Source organism: Echeneis naucrates, chromosome 21 (assembly GCF_900963305.1).
Source record: "Echeneis naucrates chromosome 21, fEcheNa1.1, whole genome shotgun sequence".
NCBI classification, from domain to species: domain Eukaryota; kingdom Metazoa; phylum Chordata; class Actinopteri; order Carangiformes; family Echeneidae; genus Echeneis; species Echeneis naucrates.
The window spans coordinates 13719973-13738352 of record NC_042531.1 but is presented as its reverse complement, the minus strand read 5'-3'; the positions used below and the strand labels follow the sequence as shown (position 1 = coordinate 13738352).

Here is an 18380-nt window from a genome sequence, read left to right as displayed (position 1 = left end):
ATAAGTTTTACTGTGTTTGGACTACAGCAGTTCACTTATACAGTGTTAGTTAAAATCCACCAGTGAAACCATCTCATTTTCTATCACACACACGCAGAGAGAGCATCTTTCTTTTGAAACGGAAACCATAAATTACTTTGAATGTGTTTGCGTCGACAACTGGTGCCTGTTGTCTGAGTAGGACTAAAGCTGGACTTTAGTCTTCCTCCTTCTCCTCCTCCTCCTCCTCTCCCTTTCCGCTGCTTCTCCTTTTCCCAGCCACAGGAAGGGGGACATAAAAGAGGGGCTTTGAAAATGCTGGGAGTCCTGTAATTACTTTCTCTCTCTCTCTCTGTCTCAGAGTCTGTCTTCCCATCAGTTCCTCTTTTTCTTCTTCACCTTATCTCCACTGCTCTCTTTTGTGATCACTCCCTTTTTTCGTTCATTCTCCCTGTCGTTCTGTCACTCTGATTCTTTCTTTCTGTCTTTCTCCATTTTCCTTTTCTTTTTTCTGTCTTCTCCTCTGTCTCCCTCGTCCTTTAGAAGGCTCATTGATGTCGATCCGGGGGCTTCCTGACTGAAAAGGAGGATGAGAGGAGAAGAGATTAGATGAGAAGAGAGGATAAAGGGAGGATAACAAGAAGAGTGATGAGCTATGTTGAGAGAATGATGACTGCTCTGTCACAGACCGGACAAAAACACATATTAAGCTAAACCTGTATTTACTAGATGGTGCAACATAAAATCACATGCAACTGACTATGCATAGGATGGATTGGGACATAAACAAATATTATATATTGAGATATTATGACATGATCTTTGAGACAATGAAGTAAGATGATCTGGTATACAAAAGGCTTCAACTGATAAAGAAGACTAAACAAGTGCAGAATATAAAATATAAAAAATGAAATACGAGAAATCAAACACAATATTTATGATGGAAACATGCTGCAATCACTATTATTATTGGCTTGATGAAAATGATATAAAGCATTGCTCCAATCCGGTAGTTTGTATTTAAACATCCATTAGTTTGAAGGTTAAAAATAGTATAATGTGGGAAAACCAGGGACTTCATGTGCTGCCTTCAAGTTTAAGATGAGCTTTATTTACCTGATCCATGAATAAATTCAATCAATGGCAGAATATATTTTACATACCTATTAGGCCAACATGCATTAATGTAGGAGATGAGAGTTCCAAAGATTCTGTGGAGAGCAGCTGTCACTGAGTGGCCCCCCAGCCTCCAAGCACCATATCAAAGTACTGTAGCTCAGAGGAGACAGCAGTCAGTGGAGGCCTAATTTGCAGCTTGATAAAATGAAGTGAGGGTAAATTCAATATCCAGCAAAATCATTAAAAACAAACTTCCTCATTCTTTTTATGTGCTTGAATTCTAGATGAAGGAGTTGAAAATATGGTCCAACGGTTATTAGCTTTTCTAGGATGAAACAAAGCAGAAAGATGCAGTTGCTGATGTTTTCTCCTCTTATTATGTTTACCAAATAGTCTTCAATAAAAATGCGTCAATGTTAACCACAGTGCATATAAATGCTTTCCTGAATGTCAAGATTATGATGGAAATATAAACATATTTGTGCGTTAGTTTTTGTATTTTATCTGATTCAGTGTTTCATAAAACCTTTTCAAGTTAGGTTCTTCCAACTGAACAAGCACAAAAATGTTCTTATAAAACCTAAGGTCATATGCATCAACTCGCACCATATATAGCCAGAAACAATATATACTGCCCAAATATTTTGGCATAAGCCTTGTAGAGATGAAACCCTTCCCACATCTTGATGCAGTGCAAATGAACCTACGACAGGCTGTGTGAACTTGTTAGTACCGCTGTTTGTATCCCCACATGTGGATTTTTGCTTAGAACACACACTCATCCTTTAACTACTTTTCAATGAGGAAGCAAAGAGCCAGTTGCCATGGTAACTGCCGTGTCAGCTAACCCACTTTTGCATGAGCGAAGGACATTGGTCGATGAGAGTGAGGTGTATGGTATAGGTACGTAAAGAGGGTCCAACAACACATTCATGCACACACACTGAATATCTATATTATTTGATTGCTTTGGGCAGTCAATAATCTTTCTCCAGAGCAGCATCTATGAGGGAAGTGAATGAAAGACAATTATTATTGAGAAAGAACCCCATCGGTAGACCAGGTTTAGAAGAAAATAGCCGTTAAAAAAAGAAGCTGAAGCAGAAGTCATAACAATGGTTTACCAATGGGCGGCATTTAATCACAAAATAATTCGATTGCAGGTATAAAGACAATGAAAATTTCCTCTTCTTATGGCAGCAAGAAAAACAAGACATTGTTGTAAAGAATGAAACAAAATGGAATACAGATATTAAAAGCCCATTTGCAGACACATAGGAGGCTTGACTAATGCACCTTGCCAAGCTTCAAGCAAACTGCCCCCCCTTCACCACCCACTTCCCACTGACTCTCTATCCTTGACAAGGAGAACACATTCAAGGTCAAAATCTTTGAGGGGGACACATCAAGAATATTGGCACTCAGAGGAATTGCTCAACACATCATACTCTGCCAACATATAACAAATTAAAAAGTTCATGAAAATTAAACAATGTTTAAAAACAGAGAGCTCCCACTGTAAGTGCATTCAATAGAACTGAAAATCAACACTTCAGTGCATTTTGTATGACAGAAAAAAGAAAAACATGGTATGCAGCGTGAAAATAATATTCATTCTTTGTAACCTATGAGTTCATCTTCGAAGCACTCAGCACTGAGCTGTTTAACCCGTGTATCTGTAGAAGGCTAATTTCCACTGCTAATTGGTGTGTCAGCTCTTTACCAGCATCCACCTTTTGTCTGTTATTGACAACACTGGGTCTGACACAGAGCCCTGACTACGCTGTTTAAATGGATCGTGGGGATTTTCATCCAACAATCATTCTTGTTTGCGTTTCCCCTCTAATTCTGAATCATTGGCTGTGGAGAATTGCATTAAGCAGATGAGACACACTGGGCATGACATGAGTACATATGATAAAGAGAGAGAGCGAGACACCATGATTTTGGGCTTGTTGCCAGGACTCGTGGGCTGCTTTGTTAGTGAGGCATTCAAAATCAGAGCATGACAACAACAGTAATAGCACACACACACACATTTTCACTGGCTGATTTACTGTAGCATTGCGATATTCTGCAGCCACAGGGATTCAAACACAGCAGTATTAAATGGCTGGACTCTGTAGATGAAATGCAATGGTGGCTTCCTCTGCTCAGCTGGAGATTTACAATGTCTTCAAGTTTTCCCATTAGTGCTGCAAAAAAGCTGACTTGACCTAAGATTTGTTTTTTATTCTTTTCTTCATTTTGCAAGTTGTTGTCTTTGGATTTTAGGGCCAAGTATTTTGCATCTTTACCAAATAGAAAGTTTTACATTTGTTTATTAAATGACCTGTACAGGTGCTGCTGGGGTGAATTTGTCAGCCATTTAGCCTCAATTCACTCCATTCACTATGAGTATGCCTTGCAGTTGGAGTAAAAATCTCTCAGCTTCTGAGTGTGGATTAATGTGATAATAGCAGGATGAGGTCATTATTACATAAAATAAATAAATCATGGCAATGCTGTTTTGTTGGAGGGCCAACTTTATTGCGAAATTAATAAAGTAAAGCCCTTCAACACTTCAGCAATTCCAGTATCTGACTAATCGGTGCTGTGGTTGCAAACCACATACTCTGCATACTCAACCTCCTTCTGTCTCATTTTATGCCTCAGCAGTCCACCTTCTGCTTTTCACCGTGGGTGGTAAATAGTGGGCCCACCCCAAGCACCCACCCACTCAGGCAGGCGTCACTGTGTCACACACACACACACACACACACATATATACCTTAATCACTCCCTGTCCCTCTGGGCCTGAATGTGAGAGCAGAGCAGGTCTGAACAGGTGGAAAGGCAAAGCAAGTCTGCAGTCATGGCTAAGAAGCAACAACACACACACACCTCTCACAATTACACACATTTCTTTGTCCTTTGTGTGTGTTGTGTTCATTACGCAGCATGTGGCAGTATCTACTCTCAAGGAAATGAATCATGTTGTTTTTGCCTCTAATGGTCAAATATCTATCAGTCCTTTATCTATCTATGACTACTAATAATGTCAGTTACAACATGAAATCACATATTCTACTGTACTCCATGTTACTCACGTGGTGGTTTGCCTTCTTTTGCTAAAGCCATGTAGTTTCACTTGACACCTAGACTAAAACCCTTAAACTACTGACGTAGTTGTTTTTAAATAATCTTGCCTTTTGTTAGTTTTGTTTATTACTCTGATGACTAGTTGAAATGAAGAATGGATCATCAGTGAGTCAGAGCAGAAAAAGGAGGAGCCGGCGACCACCAGGCGTCGCCAGAAACCGTAGTTCCCCCTGCATGTCGTCTCTGAGGCAGCACAGGGTGAGATACCACGTGAATCGTTAGCACTTTAAGATTGGGCATGAACAGATTTTTCTTGCTTTATTTCTTTCTCATCTTTTTTTTTACAGGAAGCAAATAAAAATAAAACATTGGTTTGGCGCCTTAGAGGATTGTGTGAATGTCTTGTTTGCGCAGAAGAAGAAATCTCAAGGTGTGTGTGAGCTGTTTCTCTTTTTTTTCCTATTGAACCTGTAAGTGAAAGTGTGACAACAGAACTGCTGGCACTAAACTCTGTTGGGCTTCCTCCCTCTCTCTCTCTCTCCCTCCCCCTCTCTCTCCCTCCCTCTCCCTCTCGCTCCCTCTCTCTCTCTCTCTCTCCCTCCCTCTCTCTCTCTCTCTCTCCCTCCAGTCCGAATCAATCTGTCTCCGGTGCGTGAGCGCGCGCTGCAATAGTGAAGGGGCGCGCGGCTGATGATGATGATGAGAGCGTGACCTCACCGCTTTCTGCACAGCTGCCGGGGAGAGGCGGCGCTCACACACACACACACACACACACACACACGCGCTGGTGGGGACGGGGAGAGCTGCACGCCGGCTGAGAGCGTTCACAACACAGCCACAACTGCTCGCTGCTCGGCGTGGGGGGGCGGGAGGCGGGGGGTGGTGGAGGTGGAGGTGGGGTTGCTCCGTCGGCTGCTGCTGCTTCCCGCCGGTCCGTCTCCCAGAATGTTCCTCGCCCCCGGTTCACCTCTCCGGTACACCAAACAGTCGTCGCGGCTCTCCCACGGACACTGAAGCCCAGATGCTCACCCTCTCCGCCGACATGGACGAGTCTTCGTCGCTTCTGGATCTGCTGGAGTGCTCGGTGTGCCTGGAGCGCCTGGACACCACGGCCAAGGTGCTGCCGTGCCAGCACACCTTCTGCCGCCGCTGCCTGGAGAACATCGTCAGTTCCCGGAACGAGCTCCGCTGCCCGGAGTGCCGCATCCTGGTGGACTGCGAGGTGGACGACCTTCCGGCCAACATCCTCCTGGTTCGCCTCCTGGACGGCATCAAGCAGCGGCCCCAGCGAGGGAGCGGAGGGGGAGTAGGAGCGGGCGGCAGGCAGTCTCTGGCCGGGGGCTCGCTGCAGGGGTACGCGGCCGGGATAGCAGCGTCTCCCCCGGGCAGTGCGATCAGAGAGTTGCCCGTAGCCACCAGAAGCTCCCCGGTTAAGGTTGGTCACTTTCCCACCCTCCGCTCTGTGTGCCTGTCCTTCTCTCTAGATATTTACTACCAAAACTATGTGCTCACCTTTTACAAAACCTTGTTTATTCACACTTTCTGAAATACAACTTCCACATTTTGCGAACTGCCAGGGCGTCTTTTCTCAAAACAAACACGACCCGAACTTCAGCTGCGATCCCTCTCTGTAGATGATTTAAAGGACCACTGCATTCCCCGCTGTTTATGTCTGCTGTTTGCTGTTAATGGAGATCAGTGCGCTCAGCATGCTAGCTGCACAGATATGCAGCTGCTCGGTGGTCATATAGATGCAAATTTATTGACTAGACCCTGAAATTTCACGCTGTGGGAGCGACTGCATCTCAGATTGTATGACCGCCAAGTAGATCCAGGCACGACTGAGTCCAAGTTCTGTGGCAGAGAAAGTGAGGAAAACAATGCATTGAATGCACTAGTCCACAATGGTTAACTGAATGGTGCTGCAGGAAACAGTTGCAGTGGTTTTGTCACCGTGTTGCTCATGACACAGATATCCATTGACTGATGTGCATTGCTCATTGTTGATTGTTCTGAATGATCAGCACTCGTGCTTGTGATGCCCCTCATGTGATGCCCCTTTGGTATCATAATTGCCTTTCCTGTGATGCCACTGAGGGATAATTAAACACACACTCTGACACTGTGAGAGGGTCACCTGTCTGTGTTACTGTTGTTGCTATAGTCCTGGTGAAGCCCAGCTGCCACAGGCTGCAGCAGCACTGAGAGGTTTTATAACCCAGGCTCGATGGGAGAGGATAAGAGAGCTGTGTGTATCCAGCACATTGTCTCGTGGCTGTAATGTGTGATGGGCTGAAGAATGTGTCTGTCATGTGGCTATCAGTCAGAAAATAAAATGACATCATCAACACTGGGATGGGAAAAAATGTTAACATATCTGCCGCCAACTTGAAGCAGAAAAATCTTCCAGGAGTTTTGGAATCCTGGTTTTATTAGTTTCACTCCTTTCCCTGAATCACCAACATCAGGAGCTGCAAGATCTGATGATGCAATGAACGATTCTCCTTTTTTTTTTTCATTTACAAATAGATCCATGTGAAAACATTTCTTTTTACTTATATATTTATTTCTAATGCAATACCGAGCAAAGCGTTTCCCAGTGTCTATCGTGCACAAGTGCTAGGGAAAATAAATCCATGCAAAAAGTAGTCAGCACCAAATTGATTAAAAATGAAAACCCAGATGGTTCCATGAGCATAAGAACAGTCTGAAAAGTCAAAGATGTAAATTCTATTTGAGCAGCAGCCAAGAAGTCCCAAATATCCAATGCACAACGCGAAGCAAAGAAATGCAAGCAGTTCTTTACATCTGAGAAGGTGTGTTGGTAGGAAAATAAAGAAACACTGGTCATATAGGTATCACATGAAGTTCTTCATGGAAGAAAAACCAGACATGGCTTCAATCCATTAATATTAAGCTTTCCTCACATATTTGTCTTTAAGGAAAGACAAAATATTCAGAATCATGCTGTAACTTGTTAGGCTGGATATGCTATATTTGTCTAAGGCAAGCTGATGTGTGTTTTCCGATAACTCCAATGGGATTTTCACAAGGGTGGTCGTGGGCAGGTGTGTTCATGTTTGCCCTGAGCAATGTTGTTTCTTTCCTTCAAGTTTAGTGATATCCCTTAGAAGAGGGATGCAACGAATAATTGGACAAGGGAAGGCGTAACCATCAGCTTTGGCACCCCCTTACTAAACACAACACGACTTATCAGACAGGAAGCCATTGATTGAAGCAGGGGAGCACTGTGGTGTGATGGAGTGCAACCGCAGTGAGCAGTCAGTCATTCATGGCAATGAACAGGAATCCAAACCCTCTTTGACATTTCCACGAACACTTAACACTCCACTTCAATTCACTCAATAAGCTTTAACGGTCCCTCCAGGGCCATTTTATGCATGGTGCATGAAAGTACAAAGCACATACAAAAAAGACAGACACAATGCAGAGTTTTAATAACAGCCATTTGTTTAGGTCATAAGACACTATATAATGTTTAGGAAAATGCCAATCATAACTTTCTTTGACATCCTAGTTTACATCTTCCACTGTTAAGACTTAAACCAGAATAATTCCCATTTTCACGGTTAATATATGAATGACTTACCAATGTTATGGTGTAAAATGAGTGAAAGTTTAAAAGTTGTAGTATGAAAGAATTGTACCTGAGAGAAAACAGGACCAGGTACTAATCGCATACTGTAGGGACTTGGTTTTTGTCCCCATGAGTGAAATAAGTACCCCTAATGTAGCTTAGGGCCCCACAAAATGGGTAAAACACACACAAGCACACATACACACACACACACATGCACACAGGCACACATGCACACACCTATAACCCATTATCTTGCAATTCCCTGCAGCATTGCCCAAGTCTCCTTCATGCTCCCTATGGACTGAGTGTTGGTGAGAAAATGTGAATTAATCTCTTAACAGTCCTGTGTGAGTGTATTAGCTGGCTATGTGTATTTGTGTGCGACTTCACTTGGATACACCTGTAAGCATGAAGAACAGGGGTCTTCCAAATTGAGTTAAATCTGTCTTTCATTGAGTGACACACTCATGCAATACCACGACACAAGGTAAAACAGATCAGGTGTTAAGGGCTGGAGATGAAAATGAATATGTGGATATGGAAATGGAAGAAGAGGCAGACCGGCTGAGTCAACAGTATGACTAAGCTTTACTCTCTGGTGTGAGTGCTCTGTGAGCTTATGTTGCTGACCTTATGCTTTGACCAGCAAGAGTTTATCAAGGCTAATCATTTATTTCATTTTTTTTCTCCTACGTCTGTGTGAAATTAACTTTTCAAAAAGCATATAATTTGCCAAGAGGCAGTAAAGTTGAATGCTTGCACAGAATTGCATAAAGGTGTTTCATCCTCCATATTCAGTTTTTTTTTTTCTGTGCTGAATCAGTTACTGGGTCAAGAATTGAAGTGCAAAGTTCCCTTATCTTGGTGTTTGTTCTCTAAGCCCGAAGAAAAAATGGGCCTGGCAACCCTCATCCCTTAGGTGCAGAATGGGACAGCAGGTGTTTTAAAAATACCACCCCCCCAATTTCCCATTCACAGACAGCAGTGTGAAGTCATACAGAAGTGTTTTAATTATGTTACACTGTCATGTAAAGTGAATGATGGAACTGGAAAACATTTGTCCATCATGAATGACTCTCAAAAGATCTTCATGTGATGAGCCCAGTGTCTTTAATTAGGTGAAGGTTTACACTGCTAAATGGTGTGATTATCGTACAGGTTACTTCAAGTCTAATAAAATCACAATAGCTGAGCCTGACACCCCCTGGTGCTAAAGGGACTGTTCTTATTAATGCGACCAAGGAGGCTCAGGCCTTTGTCCGGGTTTTCTGTGTTTACTTGTGTTTGTTTAGTGTTGGCTGGTTGAGTCATTGCTCAAGTAAAGACTCATTCCTTTTAAAAATATTGGCTGCTGTCAGATGGGTATCTCTTACATGTATTCTGTGATTTTTGTGTTATTTTGTTTATTCTGCTGGACCATGGAATCAGTCAACTGTTTGCAGTACAATTTTTCATTACAAAGATAAGTTCGACACCATGAAGCCTCACAAGTGCAGGTTCACACCCTCGAAGCTCGCTCCCTCTTTGTAGTTTGTGCAATTATTTGTGCCTATAAGAGAAGAAAAATAATTCAAAGTGAGGGATCTTTCGCTTGTCTTTGTCTTTATGCCATATGTTATTCCTGCACATTTCCTGCCAAGTCATGGCATTGGACAAATGGAAAACATACAGAGCAAAATAACTGGAGAAACTATCAACTGCCTGGATCTAATTTATCAGTGGGATGTGTTATTTTAGGATGATGTTTTGATGTAACTGTAGAATAACTGCAACTCTGGATGATATGCATGATTCCAAACATTTTGATACTGACTCTGCTGTATAGATTTGATCAGAGAGCTGTCAAAATGATAAAAAAAAAAAAAAAGTACAGTATTGAACATAGAGAATAGTTATTTAAGATCAATACAGAGGAATTTTCTTTTAGCGTTGGCGCATCAGCTTAGACAGATAAATGTATTGTTTTATAAGAGCGAGGGCTTCTGGATCATGTCGTCTCTCTCACACCACATTTTACAGTCTGATCATTTAAAGCAATCATTAATCCAATATGTTTCCCAAGTTGTCAAATACAGACCACCTTGCTGCAACATTATCTAGAGCTTATCATGAATGTTGATCATGAAATGACTGATCAGGTTTCACGTATATTCAAGTTAACTGCAGAGTAGCCATATGATCAGCTTCTTTAGTCTGAACTGTTTTATCATTGTGTGTGCATGCCCCTATTTACTGTATATAAACTAACAGAAAAAATGTGAGAGCTGAAATGGGAGAATCATTTTTGTAATATTTTGAAAATTTGTTGTACATAGTTGTCCAGTTTACATCAAAGGTTTGTGTCACAATGATCCAGACCGTAGGTCTCCTCCCTTACCTGTATTCACCTGGGGTTACTGTGGTGACGCCTGACGTTTCTATGGCAACATACTACAGCAATGACGCCACCTGCTTTCATCTCTGGAGTGAGACATTACTTTGCCTTGTCATTCCTGTGTGTGTGCGTGTCTAAAGATTAGACAGGGGCTCTGAAAAGGAAACAGTCTGTTACCGCTCCCTGTAATGATCCTTTAAACCTGCGTCTTTTGTATTATAGTGTCTCAAGGAGACACATGCACACACACACACACACACACACACACACTCACGCATTCACAGACAGTTACAAGGGCTAACCTTAACGTAAGCGTAATTCTACCCTTTCAGTCCTTTGAAGAAGGAAAGATCCTCACGCTCAACATCTAAACCTTAAATTGGCCCTCACAACCACAGAAATGCAAACGCACAGTCTCACACTCAGTCACCATATTTCCCACTCTACAGCTCCATTCATAGTTAATCTTAATATCTCTCACACCTTTATCATTTGTGAGTTTCTCAGACACATACACACAGACACACACACTTCCATATCCACACGTGCATGCACATTCATCCACATTCATTAGTGTTATAGACTGTGGATTCCAGGCAGTAAACAACAAACTCTCTGTTATTGCCTTCACACTATACCCTCACATCATTAGTACTGAATGAAGGCCTAACAAGTACTGTACACGCACACCACACATACACTTGAAGAGTTCATCTTCTCAGGTCTGAGAGTATCTCTTCAGACGAATATCTCTCTCTCCCTGTGCATGTGTGTTTGTATGCATGTTTAAGAGCTCTCTGCTTTCTCAACTTTGCTGTTCAATAAAAACAAATCTCTTTCCTGTTATCGTTTCCTTCATTCATTCTTTATCATCCTCCTTTTTCTTAATTCATTTTCACATGGTGAAGGTTCTCTGCACACACATAGACACACAATGTCATTTACAGAATAGTTAAAACTAAATGACTCTCCTTCCCAGAATCTCCTAGGACTCATAATGTTTTGTGCTGTATGTTTTTGTGTGTGTGTGTGTGTGTGTGTGTGTGTGTGTGTGTGCGTGCGTGTACGTGCAGGCATGTGTATGTATCTATCCCCATGCTTGTAAGTCTGTTTAGCAGTTTTACTTTTACTTCTAGGAGATACAAGACACGATAGGATTTTAAATGGTTTGCAGTGAAGGTGCCGATGGCCAGTAATCTCTCTGAATACTGGCCAATGGACTTTAAATCCTCTTTATGCTGAAATGTATGACAATCAATGGCTCCTCTATCACTTTATTCTTATCAGTATCAAAAAGCCTGTGAAACAGAATACATTTTTTTACTCTCCTTTGGCAAAATACTGCATGTACATGAAAAATCGTATCTCAATTGTAGTAAATTGGCTGGCAACTACAAAATGTTATGCAGTAAACAAGTGATGATGGAAATGGCTACTTGGGGTTAGGGTTATGTATGGTTTTCAATAAGAAGTTATTTTTAGGTGAACCTGGCATAAACTGCAATAATCTTGAAATTACTTGATCTTGATTTGTAATGAAAATGACTGCCAGCTACTATGTCCCTCTTATGATGTCTCTTTACATAACAGTGATACCCTAATTACAATATGTGGCCCTTAATCTGAGGGATGCCAGTTCACATCAGTCTCAACCCTGACCGTGCCGTCATACTGCCCTTAAAGATAAAGAGATGGACAGAGGTGAGATGCAAGACTGACTGAAGGATGGAGAGTGGCTTATAGCATGAGCGACAGTGGTGTGTGTGTGTGTGTGTGTTGTTTAGTTTGGGGGAGTGAATGTTTAATGGGTCTTAAAGCCTAAACAAGCTTTGGAGCTTGACTGCTATTCTCATGGGGTATGGGTGGAATCCCATCAATCCCATCCCCCAGCTGCACAAATGCACACATGTGCGTACACACACATTAGGTTAAGGGTTAACCCCCCTCAGCTCTGCTCCTATTGTTACTATGGAGATGCGGGTGAGATGTCACTAGCCACTGGTCAAGCCAATACATTTCAAGCAAGAAATGCACTTAATTTTAATTGTGCAATCGTGGCTATTTTAACATATTACATATTAAGATTTAGATAGTTGAAGTTTACGTAATTAATTCTTGCCACTCTAAATATTGTGACTCACTGTATGGAGGTACTCATTGTATGGTGTTGAAGCGGAATAAACACGCCACTCTAATAATTTGCTGTCACCACAATTGGACCATTGATCATAATAAATTCTGCATATGCAGGAGCATTCAGAAATATGGACAACAGAAAATAACCACTGTCTTTTTAGTTTATGGTTTGCATAAATTATTAGATAAACAAGCTAAACAAACAGTATTTGCAGCTCGACTAACAGCTCCTCTGATATATTGTTTCCAAACAGGTTCTGAGACCTTTTTATTCAATGATAATACTGGACATTTGACATTGAATGAATCCTGCTGTATAAAGGAAAAACTGACCGCACTGACGTCAATAATGGTCGAGACAACTGCCATGATCCACACTAATTCATGTCATCAGTCTTTTATTGTTTTGATTGAGGCATGTTACGCACTAGAGAGAGAGAGAGAGAGAGAGATATGATCCAAATAAAAATTTTACTCCTTTGAAAGTGCCGCTGGATAAAGCACAACCGTACACAAATGTTGCTATTCTTCTGAAGCAAGCAGTATCGTAGACCACAGCTGAAAGCAATGATGTATGCCATGTAGTGTAAAGTAAAAACTTCATAATTAGTGCACCATCCAGAATCCTGTACGACATGAGTGGGTGTGCTACTTCCCAGTGAGAAAGTCACAGCTTTTGTACTGGCACCACATTACATGGTTTCTGGCTAATGAAAGTGGCATTCAAACTAAACCAGAGTTACCTCCTGCTGCCATCTGGGACTCTCAATGTGTAAAATTACCCCAAGCAACTTAAAGCTGTCTTCTGCAACGTAGGGAAAGTGCTACAAGTCATTGTTTGTGACTGCTGGTAGCTTTTACTTTGGTGTTAAGACTGCTGACTCCTCCACGGCCATGCAACATAATGTATGTCTGTCGCAATAAGGTTTGAGGTTCCACTGGTGATGTGCTTGAAGAAGTGGAACAGTTCTCTTGGGGGATGAGATTCTAGGAAACACTGTGGTTTCTCCAGGTGTCAGACACTGCTGTGTGTATTTGTGTGCATTTGCCTGTGTGTGAATATGTTTTGCCTCTTCCTGTCTTGCTGCAAAAATGCCTCTGTCCTCGTCTTCCACCTCCCCCTCCTCATCTTTCTCAGTTATGGAGAGATGCAGAAATGCACCCACCACCCACTTTAGACTTGGCAGGAAGCAGAGTCTTGGCTAGAGTGGTGAAGAGAGATCAGTGTACACACACACACACACGCACACACAAACACAGTTGAATAGACACATAGATACACGTACACACATCTGAGGAGAATTTGGAAACATGGCAGCGGATACAGGTTGTCCTCCTTCATCGACCTGCTGTTCATTCTCACAGCTCTCAACTTCAATTCATCACCAGCAGTGTTTGGGGATCTTTGTGAACTCATTTTTTTCCCTGCTGTTCTTTATTTTGCCCATAGGACTGATTGAACTTTGAGGCAGTTCAGACCCTCTAAAATGAAATGTGGTAACTTGGTTTTTTTAACAGTTTGAAAGTCTTAGACTTTAACTGTACCTTTTAACTAAGTTAAATAAGCAGACAAGACACTAACAAGTATATATCAAGATAAAGTGTACTATACTAGTCAACATCAGAGTCACCAAAGTGTTTAGATACACTTCATTGAATAGCAATACTCTGAGAGTTTTTGTGATACCATAAGGACAAAGTGTTACAGTACTCTAAGGAAATAGTGACTACAGGCTTTTCAAACAGAGATAAATGTGACATTTTTCTGAAATGTGTGCTTTGTACATCCAAATTTTTGGGGGTCAGATGAGAACATTTCAGGTTATTTTGGGACACACACTGATCCACAGTGTTTATGGCTGTGGTACAACTGTGATCAGTTTTCCACTCTGACGTCTGTGTCCAAACATCCACTCCTGGCTCTGTGTGTGTGCGCGTCGGCGCGTGTTTGTGTATGCATAAATACTATGTGCGCATATTTGATTTGGCCTATGCATATGTGGTGTGTGTGTGTGTGTGTGTGTGTGTGTGTGTATTTATATGCACAGTATGTGTATAAATAATGTTCATGGGTGTTGTTTGGCTGCCTCATGTTTTCAGACAGAATTTCTTAATCGTTTATGATGCTGGAAGAGTGAGGTAGAGTGAGGTTTGTGTGTGAGCATGCGTTTGGAGCTGGTCGTGGGCTAAAGGGAATTAAAGGGAGTCTACAGGGAAAGTTAGGAGAGAAATGTGAAAGCCTAGCGGCAATTAGCTTGTTTTTTCTCTTTGTTTTGTTTATTACTATTATTATTTTGAGATTTGTGTGTGTGTTTTTATAAACGTGATTTGGTGTTTTTCTCCCTCCAGGACAGGGATTATATAAGCAGACAAACGCGAGGTCAAATGCCATCCTCCTGCCCATATGCTCTGTTTGGACAGGGAACAATGGGAGCACTGGTTCAGTCAAGCTTCTCTGTGCTTAAAGTCTTGTTTCCTCCATAGACACTGAGCTAACTGTCCTTTCCCAGGTACTGCATATTGCAGCAAGTAAAACCTTTTACGTATTCATTCCTACTATTAAGTGTTGATTTAAGAAGAGGGAGCTAGAGAGGAAGGAAGTGAGAGGATGAGGCACATCAAAAGATACGTTACTATGGCAACATGCACAGTCCATTATGAGAGATTACATTTCCATCATCTGCCTCTATAAAAAAGAGATTTTTTTTTTTTTTTATTTGCTGTTCAGCAAATAAGGAAGCTTGATTAAATTGTATTGGACTATCTGAAAAACAAATAAACATTCTAGTATACTGAACTGTATATGGTTGTAGAAGCTGCAGGTGTGGCAGTAATCTTATTTGTTTTAAACAGTTGCAATCCATGTGCAATGTATGTAGCTATAGTGCTGCATAAAAGTAGTAAGGGGCAACTGTTAGAATATTTGAATTGCAAGAATTATAATGCATAAAGAAGCACAAAAAGGCAGACAGGCCAAACATTTAACACAAAGCCCTATTTTCTTTGGCTGTTGTACATAGACTGTGATTTATTTCTCATAACAAGTTCACACTTGCTGTTTTAGCCACAACTGTTAATATTTGTTGACAGTCTGGGGAAATTATAGTAATTTCAGTGCCATTCATGTTCAGAGACAGTTCTGCATTTACTTTCTCAGGGCGCCTGTGATTAATCAATGCATCAATATAACTTTTGTAATCCATAAATATTAGGGGGGGCAGCATGGCGACATTGTGGTGAGTGCTGTTGCCCCACATTAAGAAGGTCCTGGGGTCAGTTCCCGGGCCTGGGGCCTATCTGTGCAGAGTTTTCATGTTCTGCCCGTGCCTGTGTGGGTTTCCTCCCCCAGTTCAAAGACATGTTTGGGTTAACTGGTGACTCTAAATTGTCCATCGATCTGTGTGTGAGTGTGAGTGGTTGTTGGTCTCTGTCTGTCTCTGTGTGTTGGCCCTGTGATGGACTGGCGACCTGTCCAGGGTGTACCCCGCCCTCACCCAGTATGAGCTGGGATTGGCTCCAGCAACCCCCGCAACCTGGAAACAGAAAAGTTGTTGAATATGAATGAATGATTGGATGAAGTATTAGGAGGGGTGTAACAGTATGCTAAAGTCACAGTTTGGTACGTACCTCTGTCCTGAAATCACAGTTCGGAACAGTTTCAGTACAGAAAAATTAAAACAACAAAAACACCAAACAAACTTAAATATCCATGATCTTGTTTTTCATTTATTGTGAAATTGAAAACATTAAACATAACACAATTCCCTAACAACGAATGGTTCTTTTTAAATAAAAACATACCAGGGCCTAGGTAGGAGAATAAAAATAAGTAATAAAATAAAGATCAGTTAAAGTGCAGCATGTAGAAAACACTGCAAGCATTTTCAAGTTCACATTCAAACTGCTCAGTTGAATAATAAATACATTATCTTTGGTTTTACTATGCAAGTTGAAATAAACTTGAAATTATACTCAGAATCTTAATCGTTCAATGTAGAAAACACAGAAAATATGAGCCTCATGCTCATCTGTGCTAAAACGAGTTGCCAGATGGCTGTGTGTCGCTCGTCTTTACTAATGTTAGATATATGTTAATATATTATATATTAATGCTAATATTATTATGTTAATGTCAAATTTGCTTGGGGAGTTCAAGCTCAATGAGGCTGGTCTGTGCTACATTCTATATGACTTTAGCAGAATGGCTCGATAACAACATACGGGGCTTTGCGATAGTGCTTTGTCTCCCTGAGGAAACAAGGAGTTGCAAAAAGTTCAGCATTCCTTTAGCATGGTAATGTTTTTGGTGTTTTCGGTGCATTCGGTGCACGCCTATAATCGTACCGAAGGCCCTGTAGTGAATGGTTCAGTACAGTACACATACCATTACACTCAGTACAGAAAAGGGAACATAACAATGTGTAATCAGATAACTTCTAGACCAATAGAGTTATTAATAGTCCCAGTAATAAAATTCATAATAAAGATGAAAGTGAATAAAGTAAGTAGTGAAGCAGTAAGTAACAAGAGACAGTCAGTGCCTACATTTGTCAGGTTGCAGTGGTCACAAGTGTCATCTTTTCAGTATGAAACTCACAAGTTGAGGAGTTGTGGTAATTCTGCTGTTAATGTAAGATGCCTATCACATCCAGCTGACACCACTTCATAGTCATCAACATTATGTACATAACGGAACATTACATTGGCATTTGTGCCTACTGGTGACTCAGTCGTCATCACTCTGCACCTCTGTGTTGCATTTCAACAGAGGACTGTGGATCTGAATTAATTCGCCATCAGCTTAATTCATTTTTAATGTTAATTTTGTATTCTACGCCGGACACAGATATTGTGCTATACATTAAATATGCATCAATATCAAACAAATCTTCCAATTAACAAGGTAAAAACAGAACATTTTGATGATTATTACTGATTGACCACAATACTAATATAAAATTCCTCAAAGGTTCCATTTGTGACAATTTCGGTGGGTGGAAATTGTACAAACGTGACTCCAGGCATTTTATTTTAGCAAACTGCTAATTGACAGTCTCACAGTTTGTAACAGGAGAGATACCACTCAGTCTCATTTAGTAATTTGGCCTGAGAAAAGGACTCTGGCAACAGGTTTCTCTCTGCATTACCTAATTATTGTCAGGAAAGTAACTCTTTTCAAGTTTGATGGAGATTATGATGGTGATTAAACATTCACCTGTTTGTCATCTTATTCAAGAGCTTTAGCTTTATCATATTTGTCTCAAGGGGGTTAGCGTAAAGCTGTCCGAACCACAGTAAGTAATAAATATCTTCTGCTTGCTCTTTTTTTTAGTTTTATGTGTTCATGTGAATGTGTGTGTGTGTGTGTGCACGACTGTGTAGTGAACATTTAGGTCTATTATCTCTAGTCCACACCTGATTTCCAGAGGATATATGTCAAAATTATTTCTCTTGTAATTCCCAGCTGATAATTGATCACATTTTTTTTTCTTCTTTTGCCTGGCAACAGGATTCTCCGGCCAATAGGCTCTCTTTATGAATACCTTAAACATGCTGTATATAATACATATAACGTATCATTCTATTTGACTGACTGACAGAAATGTTTAGTTATTAAATTAAAAGATACTATTCACCACATCACTGAGATGAGATGCATTGCTGTCATCACTTTGATGTTTCTGCTTCTTCATTTTCAATGTGCTCTTCTCAAGTCTGAGTGAACAATGGCAGCCACTTTCCCACTCAGTTGTCCATTCATTATCTTCATCTGGCCTCAGATAGCTGGCTGAGGTCCAAACTCATCTCATGTTCTTTGGCTCATCCTGCCAGCTCTATTAAAACACCATAGGTCATCATGCTGTTCACTGGCACAAGCTGTGTGCTCCTGCCATAGAGAAACTTCATAGTATATCTGAAAACAGTTTCCTTTCAGAAACTGGGAAAGCGGTATAGCTTGTAGCCTGGCCAGCATATTTTCTTAGAGTTTGCAGATTTCACATTAGTCCTTCTTTTTACATACTAACAACCGTGCTGTCATTCAGTTTCCATCACTTTTGTCATGTCATTATTATGTCATTATTATGC

At 41.0% G+C, this 18380-nt stretch overlaps 1 protein-coding gene across 3 annotated transcripts in view; it reads left to right on the top strand.

Moving 5' to 3' along the window:
• The first annotated feature begins 5090 nt into the window (after positions 1 to 5090).
• Positions 5091 to 18380, top strand: part of LOC115035245 (E3 ubiquitin-protein ligase SH3RF3-like) — an 85492-nt gene continuing 72202 nt past the window's right edge. For all 3 annotated transcript variants that reach the window (XM_029492982.1, XM_029492981.1, XM_029492980.1), the window contains exon 1: positions 5091 to 5617. In XM_029492982.1, the coding sequence (XP_029348842.1) occupies positions 5204 to 5617 (414 nt within the window). In that variant the 5' untranslated portion in view covers positions 5091 to 5203. The remainder of the gene's footprint in view (positions 5618 to 18380) is intronic.